The 20,336-nt window shown below is 33.8% G+C and overlaps 1 protein-coding gene and 2 pseudogenes across 8 annotated transcripts in view; 1 reads left to right on the top strand and 2 right to left on the bottom strand.

The window, feature by feature from the left end:
• Positions 1-66: 66 nt before the first annotated feature.
• Positions 67-180, bottom strand: LOC120605490 (uncharacterized; annotated as a pseudogene).
• A 1,505-nt stretch (positions 181-1,685) lies between these two features.
• Positions 1,686-20,336, top strand: part of SLC26A7 (solute carrier family 26 member 7) — a 139,181-nt gene continuing 120,530 nt past the window's right edge. For 6 of the 8 annotated variants that reach the window (XR_005653639.1, XM_039866383.1, XM_039866387.1 and 3 more), the window contains exons 1-3: positions 1,723-1,817; positions 1,952-2,253; positions 17,185-17,295. Coding sequence is in view for 7 of the 8 variants with exons in the window: in XM_039866383.1 (XP_039722317.1) it covers positions 2,061-2,253; positions 17,185-17,295 (304 nt within the window). In the remaining variant the exon portion in view is untranslated. Of the gene's footprint in view, positions 1,818-1,951; positions 2,254-17,184; positions 17,296-20,336 lie in introns of all 8 variants that reach the window. The other 2 variants (XM_039866384.1, XM_039866386.1) reach the window with 1 other exon arrangement.
• On the bottom strand, positions 18,748-18,866 carry LOC120605494 (uncharacterized; annotated as a pseudogene).

Below are 20,336 nucleotides of genomic sequence, written 5' to 3' on the forward strand. Positions count from 1 at the left end.
TTGTGAATTTCTTATTACCAACATGTAACACAAAGTTTTTATTTATGTATTTACTTACTTACTTACGCCTATAGCACCTGGTCTTCCTAGGTGGTCTCCCATCCAAGTACTAACCAGGCCCCACCCTACTTAGCTTCTGAGTTCAGATGGGATCAGGCTTGTTCAGGGTGTAACACGAAGTTTTCAAAAAATGACTGATATTACACAAATCATTGCTGTTGATTGGTGATTTTAGTCAAGCTTTCAATTATTCTTCTCATTTTGTCAGCATAGATCTGAATTTGTGAACTAGATGTTTTGAAAAAATATCTTTATTGTTAATTTTGATTATAAAAGTAATATATACTCAGTATACCTGTAGTTTCTAAGTTTCCTTGTTTATATACTGAAATGTATAATACAAAGTTAAATGTAGCTATTTATGAAGAAAAATCAACATAATATCTCTACTAAAGATAAATTTACTTATGTAGTAAGTTTACATTTCATACCAATTTATACAACTTAGTCTTTAATGAGATTTCAAATCTAAATTAATGAAAAGTTTGTAAATTTAACACAGTGCAAACAATTGGAAAAATAAAAGGCAAATTCTATTCTGCACATATGAATGAAGTATACATATATTGCTACATAATTCTGATTCATTGGATTGAAAAAGAAAGGTATTTTTACACAGACAGAAAACCAGAGATACCATCTTTGGAAAGCTGACAGGGAAGCTCTTCATCTTAACTTAAAAGCAATGAGAAAATGTAGAGCAGGGGACCTTGGAAATAGCCAACGGATCCAAGTACTTTGTTATTCTGAAGGCTTCCAGAAACTTTCTATTGTCTGGACAAATAGGCATTAAAAGGGCTACAGGAAACTATAAACATTGTATTCTTTTTCTTGGCCTCACAAATTTAGTTAATATGTTGGCTTTTTGGCTAAATAGCATAGCTCATCATTGTATTTATGGTTTTTCTTCTGAAGCTGGGGGTAACAATCATAAAATAAAAATTTGACATCCTGTTTGTTTTATTATAAAATGTAATACCCTTTCTAAAAAAAAGACCACTCCCCGCAAAATAAGTTATGTGAAAAGAGGGCAGCATCACAAAAGAGTTGAGGATGCTTCAAAAAATAGTTTCAACCATATGTTAATCCTTAAGAAATTTCACTTACAAAACTATAAGTGATAGAATTGTATGGCTTGGAGAAATAGAGAAAACTGAATAAGTAGTTTCAGAGACAGGGAAGAATGGTTGCCACCAATATTTGTTCATTGTGATGCTTATGAGATGAAATTTCAGTTTGTTTATGAGAACTGGCTATTCTGTTCCCAGAGTGGGCAGTGTCTGTCTGAATGTTTCTGTATGAATGGAAATCTCATCTCCCACAGAATAAAAATAGATAAGGCTATTAGCAAGGCTCTTTGATATTTCTGAATTTTGTAGAACTGGTAGTCATTTGATAATATTGAAAATATACACTTCTCAAAGAAATAAGTCTGGATTCTCTGATTTTACTTTTCAGAACAGACTCCTCTGGCAATTTTATGTTTTTACATATCTTGTAGAGAGAGACTGAACTAGCTGAATGCTTCCTGATTTTATTAGCATAACCCAGCCCACTTCCAACACACGCCCAAAACTACATTAGCCATTGGGATTGGAGCCCCCTCCAAAAAATAAGACTGGAGTGAATATAAGGGAACTTATTGGTGAGAAAGCTGTAGACCAACTTAACACTGAATCCATTTCTTTTCCAAGACCGGAAAAATATTACACTAACAGGAACCACTTCTCTCCATCTCATTCAGATAAGAATTCAAGGTTTTAATCTATATTTTTTATCTAGAATAATTAATTGCACCATAATTAGATATACAGCCTGGCTGCATATATTTAAATGCTTCTGTTAATCTCTCTCTCTGACCTTCTCTTACATTGATTTATTTTTTGAATAGCTTTGACATTGTTAACCACAGACGAATTGGAGCCTGGTGCTGAAAGGAGGTGTTCTGCAACGATTGTTTGCTTGTCTAAAGTTTACTTCTATAAGAGGTAATCTGAAAAATGACAGGGGCAAAGAGGAATAAGAAAAGTGTGCTCTGGAACAAGATGCATATCCCCCATTGTGAAGACTTTAAACAGTGGTGTATAAGGCGGCTACCTATTTTGGAATGGGCGCCACATTACAATCTGAAAGAAAACTTGCTTCCAGATACCGTGTCTGGGATAATGTTGGCAATTCAACAGGTGACACAAGGTAATGTACTACATTTGATTTTCCCATTTTATGCAGAATAAAGTTACTTTGCTTTAGTGAAAGAATATTGTAACCTCAGATCTACAACTGAGCTAATGAAATGGATATTTAATTGACTCTGGGAGAATAAACATATTGAATATTTGTGTACTGAATATCTGTATAACTATGTATGTTTTACTAGTTGTCTTTTTTTTTGCTATTTTTATAGCTATTAGTAATTGAACCAATTTTTGAATGACATTACATATTTGCAATGTTAAAATTCATACTATATAACAGTACGAGATCAGTAATTATTGGAGAATGAGTTATTACAGCTTGACCTTGCTAATATAGTTTTCTGCTTTCACTGAATTAAACTATAAAATATCTCCTGGCTTGAACACTTCATTTGTAAACCGAGTTAGCAGCACACAATTACCTCTTGCAGCCTGGAGAGCTGCTATAAGCAAGGAACATAGTTTTTGTACATAAAGGAGGCTCTTTGCCAAGATCATTATTTGGAAAGAGAATCTTGTATGCCCTTAGAGCTTATGTGTTTCACTGTGCATGTCGATTTTATTCTGTAACACATTATGCACTGCATTTATTTCTCAATAAGAAATTTAAACTGTTGAGAAGTCTAATTTTAATTTTCCCAAGGCAAGTACTAAATAATATTCTGGATTCAGATAGGTCTTTCTCTTGTGAAAAGTGCTTAGTTTTCTAGTGTGCACTTGTGTGTGAACATGTGTGTTTTTGTGTGTGTGTGTGTGTGTGTGTTTTTCTTGAAGGTAAATTCATATTTTTTCCACTAATTTAGGTAATAATTTCCTCTCTGTAGTAAAAAAAGGAACTACCTTTTCAGGATTGAGAGAGTGGAATACTTTCCGTAGCATATACTTTGTAGATTTATGTTTCTTTGCAGTTTACTACCCCCTTGGCTTAAACTATTATTCCTGATGTTAAATTATAAGCACTCTTAATTGAATTATTCTGTAGGTGAAACAAAGTGGTTTGTATATTTATGTTTTTAGTGTGATAAGGAAAATATATAGTGGTGGTTTTAAGATCCATAATACTATCATATTTTATGGGATTCCATTTTTCTGAATTGTCTTGTATTCCATTTTTAGTGACCATTTTGCCAACATCAAAACATAGTAATATTTCATAAAAATTCAATGCAAATAACAGGATAAGGCATTTTCAGCCTTGTTTTTATTCAATTTTAAATTGAAAATGAGAAACTACTATGTACTTTGAAACTTAGATGAATTTATAAGGACTTTTTCACCAGATAATTTCAGTATATTTTATAAATCTTTGCTCTAATTTAATGTGAAATGAAAGACAAATATATTTTTTAAACAATTTGTTTTTTTTTTCATATTTGTAAAATATCAGGTCAATAAAGAAATTTGATAATGTGATAAAGATACCTGTGATATGTTATTAGTGAAATCATTTATGTGTAAGTCATTGGTAATTAATTATATGGCTTTTATTTGGATATAGATTTTGAGAAATACTATTTTATGATTCATTTATTTTATTGGTGATGAAGAAACATATTGGCTAGCCTCCAACTATGAGAAGCACAACGTTGTCTCAGTCCTTTTGTCTTAGAAATTTATGGCTCTGGCTGCTGGTTCTTTTGGAAGTCTATTAGAGCTTGGACAAGGCTTCATAGCTAAAAAGACCTTAAAGGTTTTGGTTGATATATAAAAAGACTCATCGTTCTAAAAGTACCTATTCTTTTTAAAACAATTCTCTTAAACTTTCTCATGCTTACCCACTATGGAGAGATAAAAGGTGAAATATCATAACATTGTTTTAAGGGGCACTGCGTTAAGCCCCTTATATACGTTATTTTCCCCAATCCTAAAAAAATCTCAAGAGACAGCAGTCTATTCTTTTTCCATATGAGAAAATGGAGGCTTAGAAATGTAAGTGATTTTCTCTGGACCTCATATCTAATAAGCGGTAGAGTCGGGACTTGATTCCAAAGTCAACACTCTTACCATTTTATACTTTACGCTCTACAGTGTCAAAATAACTAGACTTATTCATAATACCACTGTTATTAATAACAGAAGGTATTTCTTTATAAAGATACAAATATCCTTCTCTTAAAATTATTTTTACATTTAGGTTTCATCCCCACAGTTTTTAGACTCAAAGATAAAGTGTAAAGGAAAATAACTACAGTAGAATATAGAGTAAGGAAGGCATTTAGACATTATTACCTTTCATTTGTGTGAATACAATATTGGCAATAATTACCAGCTCCATTTCTTTAGGAAAATTAGAAGAAAAAAGGGTAATTTTTGTTCTCACATCGTAACAAAACTATAGAAACAAATATCTGTTTTTGCTCTACTGATATATGAAGCAGTTTTTCAGTTACTCAGCACAATTGAATTATATAAAATTGTTGAATTCCCCCAAAATGCCTTAGGCTATTTCATCTTTACAAATAAGAGGCTCTAATCCTTATCACAGTGCTAATGAAGTTTTTTCTCAACCCAAGATTCACATATTCAACTATGCGAAGCTAGCACTTCTAAAAGCACTTCAAATGCAATATTTAATCTTCTAAAACAAATTGAATGATACCACCATCCTAACCAGAATTATAATAATTAATAATAATAATAGTTATTATGTTCAGGCACAACTGTAAACACTGTTATAAGAATACTGACATTTATATGAAATCGAGGCTCAGAGAGGATAATAACTTGCTTAAAGTCACACAGCAAATGAGTGGAAGAATTACGATTTGAACTCAAGTAGTCTGGCTCCAGGGAGTATGCTCTAAATTTTATTCTAGACTACTTCTCAAGTGTCATTCTCAACTCTTCCCTCTCTTGCCACTCTGACTATTAGCATGAAACCGACCACCAATTTCTGTTGTTTCTATTCCTAAATATCTTTCCAACCAAGTAATCTTCCTTCCTGCCTCCTGCTGCGTCTATAGTTTACTGTCTAAACTATTGAAATTCTCATCTTTCAAGGCTTCATTTTCTACTCTGTCTCCTTCTGTAGGCCATATTCTATAGTGCAGCCAAAATGATCATAAAAATTTGAACATTCCGCTTTCCTATTCAGAATTCTTGCCCAACTCTTCATAATAACTTATCGGATCATTAATAATCTGGGCCCCTTGGTGCAAAGGTCTACTCAAAGAGATCTTTCCTCTGAGAATCCCTCTCAAATTCCTGGAAAGGCATTGCTACTCCCTTTGTACTTTTTACATATCTCTATGATTGGCCTTAACAGATTACATTATAATCTTTTGATATAACTCTTTCCACACTGGTCTGTAAGCTCCGGGAACAAAGACAATGTCTTAATCTTCATATTCTTACCAACTTGTATATGCCTGGCACATAGAAGCAGGTTTTCAATAAACATTTGGTGGAATAATTAAAAGCAATTTAGCTCCTGAAGCCTCTGATTTTCTTGGGCAGCATGCTACCAATCTAGGAAAGAATTACACTTAAATTAATTCTTATGTTTTCAAAATAAATGTAATAAAGATACTGATAGTAAAAAAAATACATAAAATATGAGTAATTAATTTCTTCTAATTCCTCTTACTTTTCTGAAGTTGTGAGTTTGCAGCCCTCTGGGAAAATCTGGTAAAAGATATCTTTCCTTTTCCCAGTATTATTTTTTTCTCTAGCCATCATTAATAAGTATAGTCCATATAAAAATCCAGATGCTTGCCTTCTCTTGAAGAAGGAGAATATATAGCCATATAGATTTGCCATTCCCACGTGGCAAAAATCTGTTAGACCTTAATAAAGGCTACTTCCTTTATACAGGGCATGCACTTCACATTTTGTCACAATCGCCACCAGTCATACAGGCACTGCCACCCTGCCTGCCAGTACTCCCGTTACCTGACTAGCTCTATGAATATCTAAATTTGTATCCCCTGCCAATACACCTTCTAACACGCTTTTTAAAAATGCCTTGAACTCACTTGTGAATAAAGCCTTTATATAGAGATTGTATAAGATTAGATTCTCAACTTAGATTTATAGAACCTTCAGGTCTGTGAACCTGCACTAATATATTCCAATATACTTTATTTATTTATAATCCTATATATTTTCTGTTACTTAGTTTTAAAAAGTATTCTGGAAAGGAGTCCATAGGCTATACCAGACTGATGTAGGAGTGATTGCCTGTCCCCAAAGTAAATAAATATAAGTGTAGATGTGCTCATTTCAAAGAAGAAAAACGAGAAAAGAAACTTTAGATAATTCTTTCACCATGTTCAAATATTTCTTAGAAACTATTTGTATTTTTAAAAATATTTTTTAAAAATTGAGATCTCTCATTACTAACATCAGGTAAGAAGCATTAAAATTAGTATCAACTGCAATGTTCTTTAACTGACATCTTATAGGACATCACTACAGAATGTATCTTGAAGATGAGCAAATATTCTAGAAAATGTCATTGACTTAAAATATGTCATGAACATGGTTGGCAAACTAAGCAGTATAAAACTCTGGTCTCTAGAGTATTTAGGTCACATTCTAGCCTGAATAACCACTTTAAGGGAAAGAGTTTTTTTTTGTTTTCAACCTGAAAATCAAGCATCGAGACAGGGTAGAGATCTAAAACGCATGACTTGACATGTAAGAACCTACTCAACTAGGGAGCAATGTAAAAATGTTTTGCCTTGCATTCCAAGAGATCACCTAGAATTTTGTTCCTAAACCATGAAAATTTTATGCTGCCACGGTGTTTTGGGCTACAGACAAAAGATGAATATTCCTTATAATTATGTAGAAGATGTAGCATTACTGGCACAAAAACATGTGTGGAAGCTGAGTTTCATTGTACTCCTAAGGGCAGCTTAGTGACATGTGGAACAATAAGTAGAAATCTGTAAAGCACATTGCATTGCAAAAATTAAATGTTTGTACGAGATTTTTTCCCGGCATGGTCTCAGCCTTGAGAAATCAGAACCCTAGCAATAGCTACATATCTCTAACCTGACTCCCTTAATCACTGTTTCCCTGACAGCAACTTTTCTCTTCTCCAGAAACAAAGGCAGCCAAATATTGCTAAATAAGTCTAAACTATACTAGCGCTGACCCCCATAAAAATATACCCAGGAGCTAGCGACACTCTGCTGGATTTTCCCCTTTTCATCAGTACCCCTTGTCCCATGACCCATCTTTCACCATAGCTCCAGGATTTACTCTACACTTCTGATTTCCTTTTCATTTTTAATAAATGTAATTAATGGAAATTTATATATTAAAGGGCCATTTACATATTTCTGCACTTAGAATAATGTTTCCTATAATATTTAGGCCTATTCACATAGAAAAATCATGACTTTTCTTTTTAGGGTGTCCAGAACTTGGTAACGTTTGCAACAAAATAGATAGGCAGCGAGTGTGAAGATATGTGGCTTATATAGTAATATGGCTTATATAGCTGTTTCTGCCAGCTAGGGTCCATTTTTGTTTCTTTTAGTAACTATGTCTCATATTGTTTTTGGAGAATAATCCTTCATCCATTTTTAGTACATGTGATTTGTGTGAGATTCTAATTTTGGCTCTAGTGACGGAGTCCAGGCTGATCAGTAGATTGAGTCCCTCTAGACCAATATCCTCAACCTTGAGGATCCATTAGAACTAACCTGGGGCTTAAAGAACACTGATATCTGGGTCTCATCTCAAGCAATTAAAATCAGATTTTTTTCTGGGAGCAGTTCCCAGACACTGAGCCATTGTATTTCTTTTTTTTTCTTGTTCTTTTTTTTTTTTTTCAGTTGTCCTAGATTCTAATAGACAACAGTGTTTAGAGCTATATCCAGACACAGTCATTGGTCCAGGTGAAGGCTTGTGGTGCAAGTCATGATAATTAGCCCACTTTCAGTGATTGGTTCAGGGATGAGATTTGCCCTGTAGGCACAAGAGTATGGATTTACTACACAACAAGTCAGCCATTTCTTATTTTAAAATGATAGTGGCAATGAAAGTGACTTGAATGGTCTAATTAGTCTAGATCCCAAGACACATGTGGGACCTTCAAGGAAGAGACATATTTTGTGATGAGACTACTGACAGTAAAGATGATACACCTTTACAGGTTCCAAGGGCCTCTCAGCCTGAAAATGAAGCCAACCCAGCAAAGGACATAGCAGAGAGAAACTGAATCCTTATGACAGCTAGTATACCCCTGACTTTTCACTTGCATGTACAAACACATTTTTTTCTTTGCCTAATTAGGTTTAAGTTGGGTTACTTCTAATCATCTTAACTATGCATTTGAGTGTTACTACGATTTAAATGTGTTACACTAATTGTTCCTAATTCTATAAAACACAGCAAGATAGATATATATTGTACTATATATTTTCATGAGAAGAGGAGTTTAAGGCTCATAACATTAGGTGACTTGCCCCCAATTTTAGTACTGCTAAGCAAAATTCAGAACTGTATCTGCTAGGCTCCATTCCTCACTCCTCACTGCTTTCTCTTCTCTGGTTTGAGTATAACAGAAATAACCTAAGTGGAACTGGGGCTCACATTGGGCAATGAAACTCCTGATCCTCCTTTCAAGTCAACCTCTCAGGCTGCCCCGTCCCATGAAGACATGTAATTTTCTTTGATAAAGTTTCTGGTTGAGGGCAGAAGAGGGCTCTGCTAATGGGAAAAATTACCTATACCAGAGCTCCTCTGTCCCTTGAGAGCCTCTCACTGCCCTCTGCTAGACTAGCTTGGGATGAAAGAGGAAGGGGAGATTCACTTTAATACTGGCTGAATATCAGTGAATAATAGCTTTTATCATGTGTCAGAGGTGACACATGGATAAAATGTTTGGATGAGACTTTACTAAAAGCTAGGGAGCAACAAAAGGGAATAATAGGCTGCAGTGAATCTGTAATCAGGCTTACTCCTCTTTGATTAATAATATTTGTCTGTGAACCAAGAAAATGTGTTTATGGAAATTTTGTTTTCATATGGTTGTGGTATTGAATACACGTAAATTTACCCTGGGAGACCTGCTTGTAATATTGCTTAAACCTGAGCATGCCGATGCTGTGAACCAGACAGCTGATTACACTGTGGTTTGCTAATAACTATGCTAAGACCACAACAAACAGTTATCAGAGGGAAATAATTTTTATCATTGCCCACACAAAGATATTATATTCAATTCTTGGAAGTGCTTACTGCCACCAAATTATGTTGTTTTTAAGAATATTAATCTGTCTTCCTAGATTTCTTTATTTCTATTTAAAAAAAATATGTGAAAGAATACACAGTCTTTTGCTATGTTCTTGAAAAGAGACAGAAAAGTGTAGAACAAGTGACTTGTTATATTTTCCTACCTCAAAAATTTTACAAAAGTACATAAGAATATGATTTTGTTATTTCATCCTTTACAATATCTGCCTGGTGTGGGTATGTAAGGGTGGGAACATTGTCTTCATTAAAATTTGTGGAATGTTGGTTTCAGCCACTTTCTGCCTTATAGGTTGTATTTAGTAGAGAGCTGCCAAAGAATTCTGTGTTTTTATTTAGGAACATGAAGAGTGTTATAATTCTATCTATATACTAAAATATGAAATAAATATTTGGTGGTAAAAACCTGGATCAATATAGAGAACAAAGTGGCAGTCTTAAAAAGCTGGCAAGACTTGATTAGCTACAGATATATGGTATTATATGAAATGTCCTTAAAAAAAAAATCAGGTCCTATTAACCACTCTTTTTCTCGAGAGGATTTGAAGGGAACTATATACACTGGTAACATTTAGAGAATGGCAACCAGTGTCCCAGCATAGTTCTAGCAAAGCTGGAGCAGAGCAAAACAGTTTAGGTCTGAGATCAAAGAGGTGCTCCTTTTTTTTTGTAAAGCTAAGGTTTGGATGAAAAAGAAAGAGACATATAAGAGCTTACCTTGAGACAAGCCCTGATCTTTCTATCATTTCAGTAACATGGGTGAAGATATAGTAGAAGAGAGAAACATATATAAATGTGGACATGGCCTTTTCCCATTAAGAAATGATGTTCAGCATTCCAGTCAAAATGTCAGAGTAGGTAAACACTGTACTTGCCTTCTCCCATGACCACATTAAAATTACAACTAAATTATAAAAAAAATAAACCTTGAGAACCATCTGAAGACTAGTGAAACAAAAGTGCTATAACTAAAAAATATAAAAAAGAAGCCACTTTTAGACTAGAGTGGGCAGAGATGTGAAATTGGCTGGTTCCATACCCACACAGGGCGGTCAAGAATTGGGAGGGATATATCTAGGCTGCGGAGGTGCCCCCTGAAGAGCGAGGGCTGCCAGCCCTATACCTCACTCCCTAGCTTGGAGCACCAGTGCCAGGAAGAGGAGCCCCCTAACATCTGGCTGTGAAAATCACCAGGCATTCTGTCCATCTGGGTGAGATGAAAGGCTGCTGGTAACCTGGGTGTCCTCTTAAAGGGCCCACACAAGACTCTTTTACTCCCAGGCACTCATCCTGGGCTCCGTGGGAGGAACTGAGGCTTGAAAAGTGCGAGAGACATGCAGAGAGAACGTGAGTTGAGTGGCTTTTGGGTGAGAGCTGGTGAGACAGCTGCCATTTTCTCTATGCTGGGCCCTTCTCCTGTGTAGCTGATGGGCAGACACCATCTTTCCTGTATTAAGCCCTTCCCACACATGGCCAAATCTGAATTTTTATTGGCCTAGTGAAATCCACTGGCTCCACTGGGGGAACCTCGCCCCACCCAACTCACACACAGCAAGAGGCTTTTTTAGCAGCTGAGACTTACAGAAAGCCAGCAGGTGGTTGTGGTCCTCCAAGCGCCCTGCACCTTTTACCGAGCTGCCCCAGGCCAAGAACAGGTGGCAGCCAGTCTTGATTTGCAGCATGGCCTCTCTCATGTGCTTCCAGGTCCAGCATAGGCAGTAACCAACTGTGGATTCCTTTGTATCTCTGACCAGGTGCCCAAGCTGGTCACAGACAGAGGCTGATCTTGATCTGCATGGTAACCCCTAGCAAGAGACCCTAAAAACCAATATACCTGGGGGCTGACTTCAGACCAAAACAGAGCACCACCTGATTAGTGCATTAAGTGCTACACCAAAGGGTGGTCTCAGTAGACACCAGAGCCTGCTGGTGCAAATCCCACTCCAGGGGGTCAGCCCCCAAAAGTAGCTCACATGCTACAGTTGTGGCCAATCCTCATAGCCAGTAAACCTGAGGGTCAATCCCATCCACTGATGTGCCAGCGGCAATCATGTATCAAGTACAATAGGAGCTCATGTGCAACCCACACAAAGGACACTCCTGCAAATATCCAGCTTTGTCGACCAGGAAGATAGTGCCACTGGGCTCCACGGAACATCTACTACATAAGGCCGCCCTGCCAAGACTGGGAGACATAGCACATCTACCTAATAAATAGAAACAAACTATTCCAAAAATTTCAAGGGAAGGGAAGACTCTCAAGCTCATTACCTTAGGCCACCATTACCCTGATTCGAAATCAAAGACATTATAAAAATAATCATAAGCTGATAACTCTGATGAACATAGATATAAAAATCCTCAACAAAATATGAGCTAACCAAATTTAGCAATACATTGCAAAGTTCATATACCGTAATCAAGTTAGAGTTATTCTTGGGATGCAAAGTTGATTCAATAGCCACAAATCAGTTAATGTGGTACACCACATTAAAAAATGAAGGATAAAAGTCATATGATCACATCAATAGATGTAGATAAAGCATTTGACAAAATCCAGCATCTATTTCTAATAAAAACTCTCAACAAAGTGGGAATAGAGGGAACATAATAAAGGCCATATATGACAACCCACAGCTAACATCATACTCATTGGGGAACACTAAAATAATTTTTCTTAAGATGAAGAATAAGACAAGGATGTCCACTTTCACTATTTTGATTTAACATAGTGTTGGAAGCCCTAACCACAGTGATCAGATAAGAAAAAGAAATAAAAAGCATCTAAATTGGAAAGAAAAAAGTAAAACTGTCATTTTTTTTCAGATGACAAGATACTATATAGAGAGAAACTTAAGGACTTCACCAAAAGTGTTAGAACTGATAAAAAAATTAAAGTAGAAGGATACAAAATTAATATTCAGAAATAGGTTGCATTTTCATAAACCAATAATAAGTTATTAGGAAAAGAAATTAAGGAAACAGTACCACTTACAATTGTATTAAAAACAATAAAATGCCTAGGAATAAGTTTAACTATGGAGGTTAAAGACCTTATTCAGAAAATTATATCATTAAAAAAATTGAAGAAGATACAAATAAATAGAAGCATATACCATGCTTATGGGTAGGAAGAATTAACATTGTTAATATGTCCATGCTAGTCAAAGCAATTTATAAAGTCAGTGTAATCCTTATGAAAATACCAATGACATTTTTCACAGAAGTAGAACAAATAGTCCTAAAATTTATGTAAAACCATAAAAGATCCTGAATAGCCACACCAATCTTGTGAAAGAACAAATTTGGAGGTATCACAATACCTGATATCAAACTATACTACAAGGCCATAGTAATTAAAATAGCATGGTACTGGCTTAAAAACAGATATATAGATCAATGGAACAGAATAGAAAGTCCAGAAATAAATCCACACTTACATGGTCATGACAAAGGAGGCAAGAATATAAAATGTGATAAGACAGTCTCTTCAATAATTGATGTTGAGAAAACTAGACAGATTCATGCAAAAAAATGAAACTGGATCACCTTCTTATACCATATATGAGAATAAACTCAAAATGGATTAAAGACTTAAATGTAAGACCTAAAAACATTAAAATCCTCTGAGCAAACATAGGCAGTAAACTCTCTGACATTGCTCTTGGTAATTTTTTTTTTCTGATATATCTCCTTTGGTAGGAGACACAAAAGAAAAAAATAAACAAATGGGACTACATCAAACTAAAAAGTTTGCACAGCAAATAAAATCATCAGCAAAATGAAAAGACAGCATATTGAATGGAAGAAGATATTTGCCTGTGATACATCTAGTAAGAGGTTAATATCCAAATTTTACAAAGCACTCATATCATTCAACACCAAAACAAACAAACAAATAAACAAACAAATAAATAAATAATAGATAAATAAACAATCCAATTGTAAAATGGGCAGAAGACCTGAGTAGACATTTCTCCAAAGAGGACATACAGATGGCCAATAGACATATGAAAACGTGCTCAAAGGCACTAATCATCAGAGAAATGCAAATTAAAACCACAATGAGATATCCTTACAGTTGTCAAAACGACCTCATCAATAAATCAAAGATCAATAAGTGTTGAGGAGGATGTGGAGAAAAGGGAACCCTTGTGCACTGTTGGTGGGATTGCAAATTGGTACAGCCATTATGGAAAACAGTTTGGAGGTTCCTCAAAAAATTTAAAATAGAACTACCTTATGACCCAGCAAATGTACTTCTTGGTATTTATCTGAAGAAAACCAAAACACTAATTTGAAAAGATATATGCACCTCTATGTTCACTGCAGCACTATTTATAATAGCCAAGATACAAAAGCAACCTAAGTGCTCATCAAGAAGATTGGATAAAGAAGTAACGGTACATATATATAATGGAATATTATGCAGCCCCCAAAAATGAAATCTTACCATTTGCAATGACATGGATGGACCTAGAGGCTATTATGCTAACTGAAATAGTCAGACAGAGAAAGGTAAATATCATATGGTTTTACTTATATGTGAAATCAATGGACAAAATAAATGAATAAAAATGAAAACAGAATCATACACACATACAGAACAAACTGGTGATTGCCAGATTGGAGGGTGGTTGGCAGGCTGACTGAAAAAGGTAAATGGATTAAGAAGTACAAATTGATAGTTACAAAGTATTCATAGAGATGTGAAGAACAGCTTAGGGAATATAATCAATAATATAGTAATAACTATATATAGTGCCAGGTGGGCACTATGCTGAGTGGTACCTTCGTAAATTATATAAATGTCTAACTACTACGCTCTACATCTGAATCTAATATAAAATAATAATGAATGTCAACTCTAATTGAAAAATAAAAATTAAAACAAAAAGGATTGACATCTGGGCCAGTGAATTCTATTGGAATACTTACTTGTTCCATTGAGTTTGTTAGTTGTAGTTTTCTGGGTAGTAATTGAAGCTCCATAACCAAAGACTACAGTCTATAAAATATTATTATTCTTGTAGTCACACCTGATAGGAGTAAAACCACTGCCTGTAGGTCCTATCTGCCTGACCTCATAATTAAGAGGTGAAGTCACTAAGCCGACATATTATGAAGTCTTCAATAGAGTGGCTCTCTATATGTAATTTAGCACAATTCCCAACTTTGGATATATAACTCAATTTCTAGACACAATCTTTTGCAGTTCCAGTTTTCCTTGATATTCTGAATAATTGTTCTTATGTAAATTTAGATAAAACTGTCCTGAAAGTGAAATGAATGTTGGTATCTTAAAATATAAAGCATCATCTTCTCTGTGATAAACATTTCTCTTTCTTACCAGTAGCTACTTTGTCATTCTCTAGCTAATTCAACAAAGATATCATAGTAGGAGCAGAGGCAGACACTGAGCTGCCTATCTACTTTCATGGTCCTTGTTCAGGGGTCAGGCGATCTATCTAGGGAAGCTATTCTAGCTGCAGTCTGGGTTGGAGGGGCAAGGGGTGCTGGTGGTTAATGTCCAACTTTATACTTAGAGACATTTGAAAGTTTGGCAGTGTTCACAGGCCCTGAAAACACTGATGATATTGAATTGGGAAAATAGAGTCTCTTGTATTCCTCCAATTTATTAACCATTACTACACCTGCAAAACTTTAATGGTATCTTTCAAAGTTTTCTAGAGATCCTTTTTTGTGTGTGTGGATATAGCAGACTTCAGACTTGCATTACTAATACATGATTTTTGATCTTTAAAAATAATTAGTCATCTAAACATCTCAAGCATTTGTTCCCTTCTCCAATCTCTCTCTCTCTCTCTCTCTCTCTCTCACCCCACACACACTAATACCCATTTGTTGGTACTTTTTTCTCTATATTTAATAAAACAGGACATTTGTTTAACAAAAGCAGAATTACAACTCTCTAACTCTATTAAATGGTGGTGGGGGAGGGAAATTCTGTAAATACTGTTAAATATTTGTATTACCTAATCTAACTTAAATAAGACTAAGTATTGTTTTTAGATATTTAGATTAAGTAATACAAATATCTATCGGCATTTACAGCAATTTTCCCCCAAATTAATAGTGTTAGAGAGTTGTAATTCTGTTCATGAATTGAATGCTGTTTTACTAAACATAGAGAAGAGTATAGATAATTCCAACATATAAGTAACTGTAACTAGTTAATATCTTCATTATTTTAGAAGATTTAATATATTTTAGATTGTGCGAATGTGCGTGTGATAATATGTATATAGCTTACATTATGACTCAGAATAGTAAATGAAGCAGCAAAAGAAAACTTTATCAAGCTCTCTCTCATTTTTGAAGATGTGTGTGGGTGAATAGCTTGGGGCTGGTCGTTTTTATTTGTGGAAAGGGTAAATGAATTTATAAAGCACTGTACATCTGAATTAGTTTATTCCTCTTCTATTTTGGCTATTGTTCATTGCCATATTAGCAGAGAAATAGATTGCACTGAGAGTGAACAACACTGTTGTTTAAACTGAAAGCTCAGTATCAGTATCAAATAATATAAAGAAAGTGTCTGGTTGATTTCTGGTCTTTGAGGTTATTCTTATAGAATTTACTGAAGTGATGTTTTGCATACATAGGTCTAGAGATCTTTTATAGATTTTGGTTAAATATGTTTATATAATTATTCCCACTTTAATTTATAGCAATATGTGATCCACAGAAATTCAATTTTTGAACTAATTTTGTTATAGCTTTTGGAGGTGGGGATGAAAGAAAGAGAAAGGGAAGTATTATTGTCATAATGCAAACAGATAAATAGGAGGTAAGTATTCACAAAGCAAGAGGAGGTCATCTGGCTGCTTCTAGCTTTGTATTTCCATGTGCCTTTTGCAAGTAGCCAAATAGGTCTACCTCTGCCCAACTCCTCTCCTGTTGGTATTTATCACATTTATCAAAATTTAGTGTCCGTATGATTAATCTAAGATGCTTTTGTTAAATATGCTGCATGATCTTTTTCTCCTATCATTGATTTAGTGGGTCTGGGTGATCTTCTGAAATGTGGGTCACATTTTACTTGAAAACACTTGGTATTCTGTCTCTTGATAGGTAATTTTTATCAGATAACTCACCTGAAAATGGATGAGAAAAGTTATTTTAAAAGCTTTCCATATGACCAATACAATAACTACAATACTTTTTTCAAAGTTGCTTATTCTATAAATGACAGGAAGTGCTTTTTGGTGGGGATGGGGGAATACTTAGCATTCAAAAGTTAACCTGTCCTTAACAGCATCCTTCCCAACAACCAGATTGCTGCCTTTCATGTGCCTGTATAAAATCCTAGAGCAGTCTCTGCCACTGATTCTTCTATACTCACTTTTTATTTATTTCACCAGACTTTTATGTGTACATAGTCAGTAAACAAGCAACACAGGTGGATTTTTAAAAATAAAGAAAGGACTATTCATTGGTAGACATTTCATGTATTTTAAGTATAGCCAAAATATCTCGCACTGTTTCAACAATTTAATGTATAACTAGAGTTTATTTAAAAATTAATTAAACTTGTAAATTTTCTGTTATTTAGGACAATAATGCTACTCTGTCATTAGCAAGTAGAATAATTAAATTCTGTTTTTTTTTGTCATTAAATAAACCAATATCCATTCTACTTTGTAATAGACTATACCTTGGGGTTATAAAATGGTCTTAATTACATCAGTCTTCTTCACAGGGTTGGCTTTTGCCATTCTATCATCTGTGCACCCAGTGTTCGGTTTATATGGGTCTCTGTTTCCTGCCATCATTTATGCCATATTTGGAATGGGACGTCATGTTGCCACAGGTAATAATTTCTGTTTCTGTTTATACTTCTCATGTTACTAATGATTTACTAAGGAAAGGGACCTCAGAAGTGATTATTAGTTATTGATTACATCTCTAACTTTATAACTGAAAACATCTAACATTGATGAAAGCATCAATACTAGGGCAAGACATTTAACTTTCTGTTCCTCAGATACTCAATCCATATTGTGATTTATTGCTGTATTAATAATAAATACATATTATTGTTAAAGACTTTGCATTTTTAGTTGTTAAAAGATCATAAAAGGACAAATGTTCTAAATTTATAGTGAAATGGAGAAAGTGAGTAATTTGAGGGGTAAAGAAAAGACTATGTAAAATTTAGTGACATATATTGAAAAATATTTTTCTTGTAATTAATATTTAGACTAAATGATCTTTTAGGTTTCTTTGAAGCTAGATTTTATAATGTTCTTTTTAATATATCTCTTACCTTGCTTAGCTCTCCATTATCAAATACAAAATGAACTATCACAAGTACGGTAGCCTCATAATAGAGCAAGATGGTTAAAAACATGAATTTTGGAGTTAGTCCTGGATGTATCTCTCATTTGTTGTTTATTATCTGCATGACTTTGAGCAGTTTTAAAGGTCTACTTGCTTCTTTCTTGATATTAAAATTCAAAAAAATTATATGATTGTACTGTGAATTGAAATGATTGATGTACAGTGTCTGATTTAGTACTTGCTACAAAACAATATGTAATAAAAGCTATTATTATTATAAAATGATACCTTAATATTTAATAATACAAATACTTGTAATTAGAAATATCCATAGAAGTATTTCTGTTTATTTTTTGTTTTGTAAGATCTCTGCCTTTAAGTAAGTACTACCATTTGTGTCTATTTCTTCAGTGGTCAGTTTGTGTTATTGATTGTGTTACTTTCCTTTTTCTGTTGTAACAAATTACAAAAGTTTAGTGGCTTAAAACAAGATAAATAATTACTATTTAACTGTTTCATAGGTAAGAAGTTTAAAATGAGTCTTAATATAGCAGAACATATTCACAAGGCTGGGTTCCTTCTTGAGTTTTCCAGCTTCTAGAGGCTTCCTGCATTTCTGGGCTCATGGTACCTTCCTCCACTTCAAAACTAGCAGAGTAGCATCTTCAAATCTCTCTCTGATTCTAATCATTTGGTCCATCTCATATATATGTGTATATGTATATATACATATGTATATATATATATACACATATATATGTATATGTATATGTATATATATATATACATATATATGTGTATATATATATCTCATAATATATATATATATTTTTACACCACACACACACACACACGTATATATACATATATATATACACACACACACACATATACACACACATACACACATATACATATGTGTGTGTGTGTGTGTATGTGTGTGTGTGTGTGTGTGTGTGTGTGTATATATATATTTTTTTTACATCTATAGCACCCAGTCTTCTTAGGTGGTCTTCCATCTAAGTACTAACCAGGCCTGACCCTGCTTAGCTTCTGAGATCAGACAAGATCTAGCGTGTTCAGGGTGGCATGGCCATAGACTCATCTCCCATATTTAAAGAGCCTTTATAATTACATTGGGCACAACTGGATAATCCAGGATAAACTTATTCTAAGGCAAGCTGATTAGCAATCTTAATTTCATTTGCAACATTAATTCAGCCTTGCGATGTAGCATAATATATTCATAGGATCTGGGGATTAGGACATGGATACACTTAGAAAACCATAATTCTGCCTACCCCATTGATATATTCATTTTATCATGCAAAAATTAATCCGTAAAATAATGTCTTATTTATGTAAATTTGGTTTTATTAATATAAAAAGTTAGTTGATATATAATTTTGTTGTGGGGATAGGATTAACAGTGATGAGTCATTTGCAACACTAGTACCGAAAATATGCTCCACGAATCAGCAAGTTCAGCATTATATGGCAACTTGTTAGAAATGCAAAATCTTGGTTTCCACTTTAGAACTACTGAATCAGAATCAGCATTTTCACAAGATCTTCAGGATATATATATATATGTATATATGTAAATAATATGTAATATGTATATATGTATGAGTATGTGTATCTATATTTATGTATTTAAAATTGAGAACCATAGATGTAGTATTCATTAGATGCTTTACTGAGAGCTTTACATAAGTTATCTTATTTTGTCACAAAACAATATTTTAAAATAGACATTATTATCTGCATATTTACAATGAAAAGAAGAACCCCAAATTCAGAAAGTTTTCTGTAAGAGCATGGATAAAACTATGGGTGCATGGATTAAAACCCAGTTGTCCTCAAAACTAAGCCCAAACTTTGCTTTACAACCAGTTGCTCAAGAATAGATTTTCCTTTGTGCTGATATAAAATTAGAAAAGTACAATAATAAAGGTTCTTGAAGTCTATTATTTGCAAATTATCCTGCTCTCTAAACAAAGGATGGAAAAAGGCAAATAAAAAACCTTTCATAATTACTTTAAGAATTCAAAACCACTCAACTTTGTACATACCTAAATGTACATTTATACAATCCACTTTATTTCCTAAAGAATTACTATAAATACTTTACTGTTGGCATGGTTTTGAAATTGTCATTTATATAAGATTCTGTATTTAACGAATATTACTAATAGCTATAGAAACCATGTAGTTTATTGAGTAAATAATATACATCTCAAAAAACATATAATTTACAGACTTAACTATAGTCATGTTATCACACAATCAATGCTTAAGGTATTTAATTTCTGCCTTTATTTCTAAAGGATAGAGTCAGCTGGTCCTTCTCATTTCTTTTTTTGTCACAACATATTTAGAATCCTTTAGAAACAATTATCCTTTTGCCTCATGGTAAAGTAATTATCCATTTAAGTAAGTTTTTTTTATTTAACAAATATTATTATGAATAATAATATTAATATAAGGGGAAATATACAAACTAATTATTTTTGGCATTATTGAAATATAATAGACAATTAGTTGCTTGTATTTACATTGTAAAACTTA

The sequence above is a fragment of the Pteropus medius genome, unplaced genomic scaffold, assembly GCF_902729225.1.
Source record: "Pteropus medius unplaced genomic scaffold, Ma_sr-lr_union100, whole genome shotgun sequence".
Classification (NCBI taxonomy): domain Eukaryota; kingdom Metazoa; phylum Chordata; class Mammalia; order Chiroptera; family Pteropodidae; genus Pteropus; species Pteropus medius.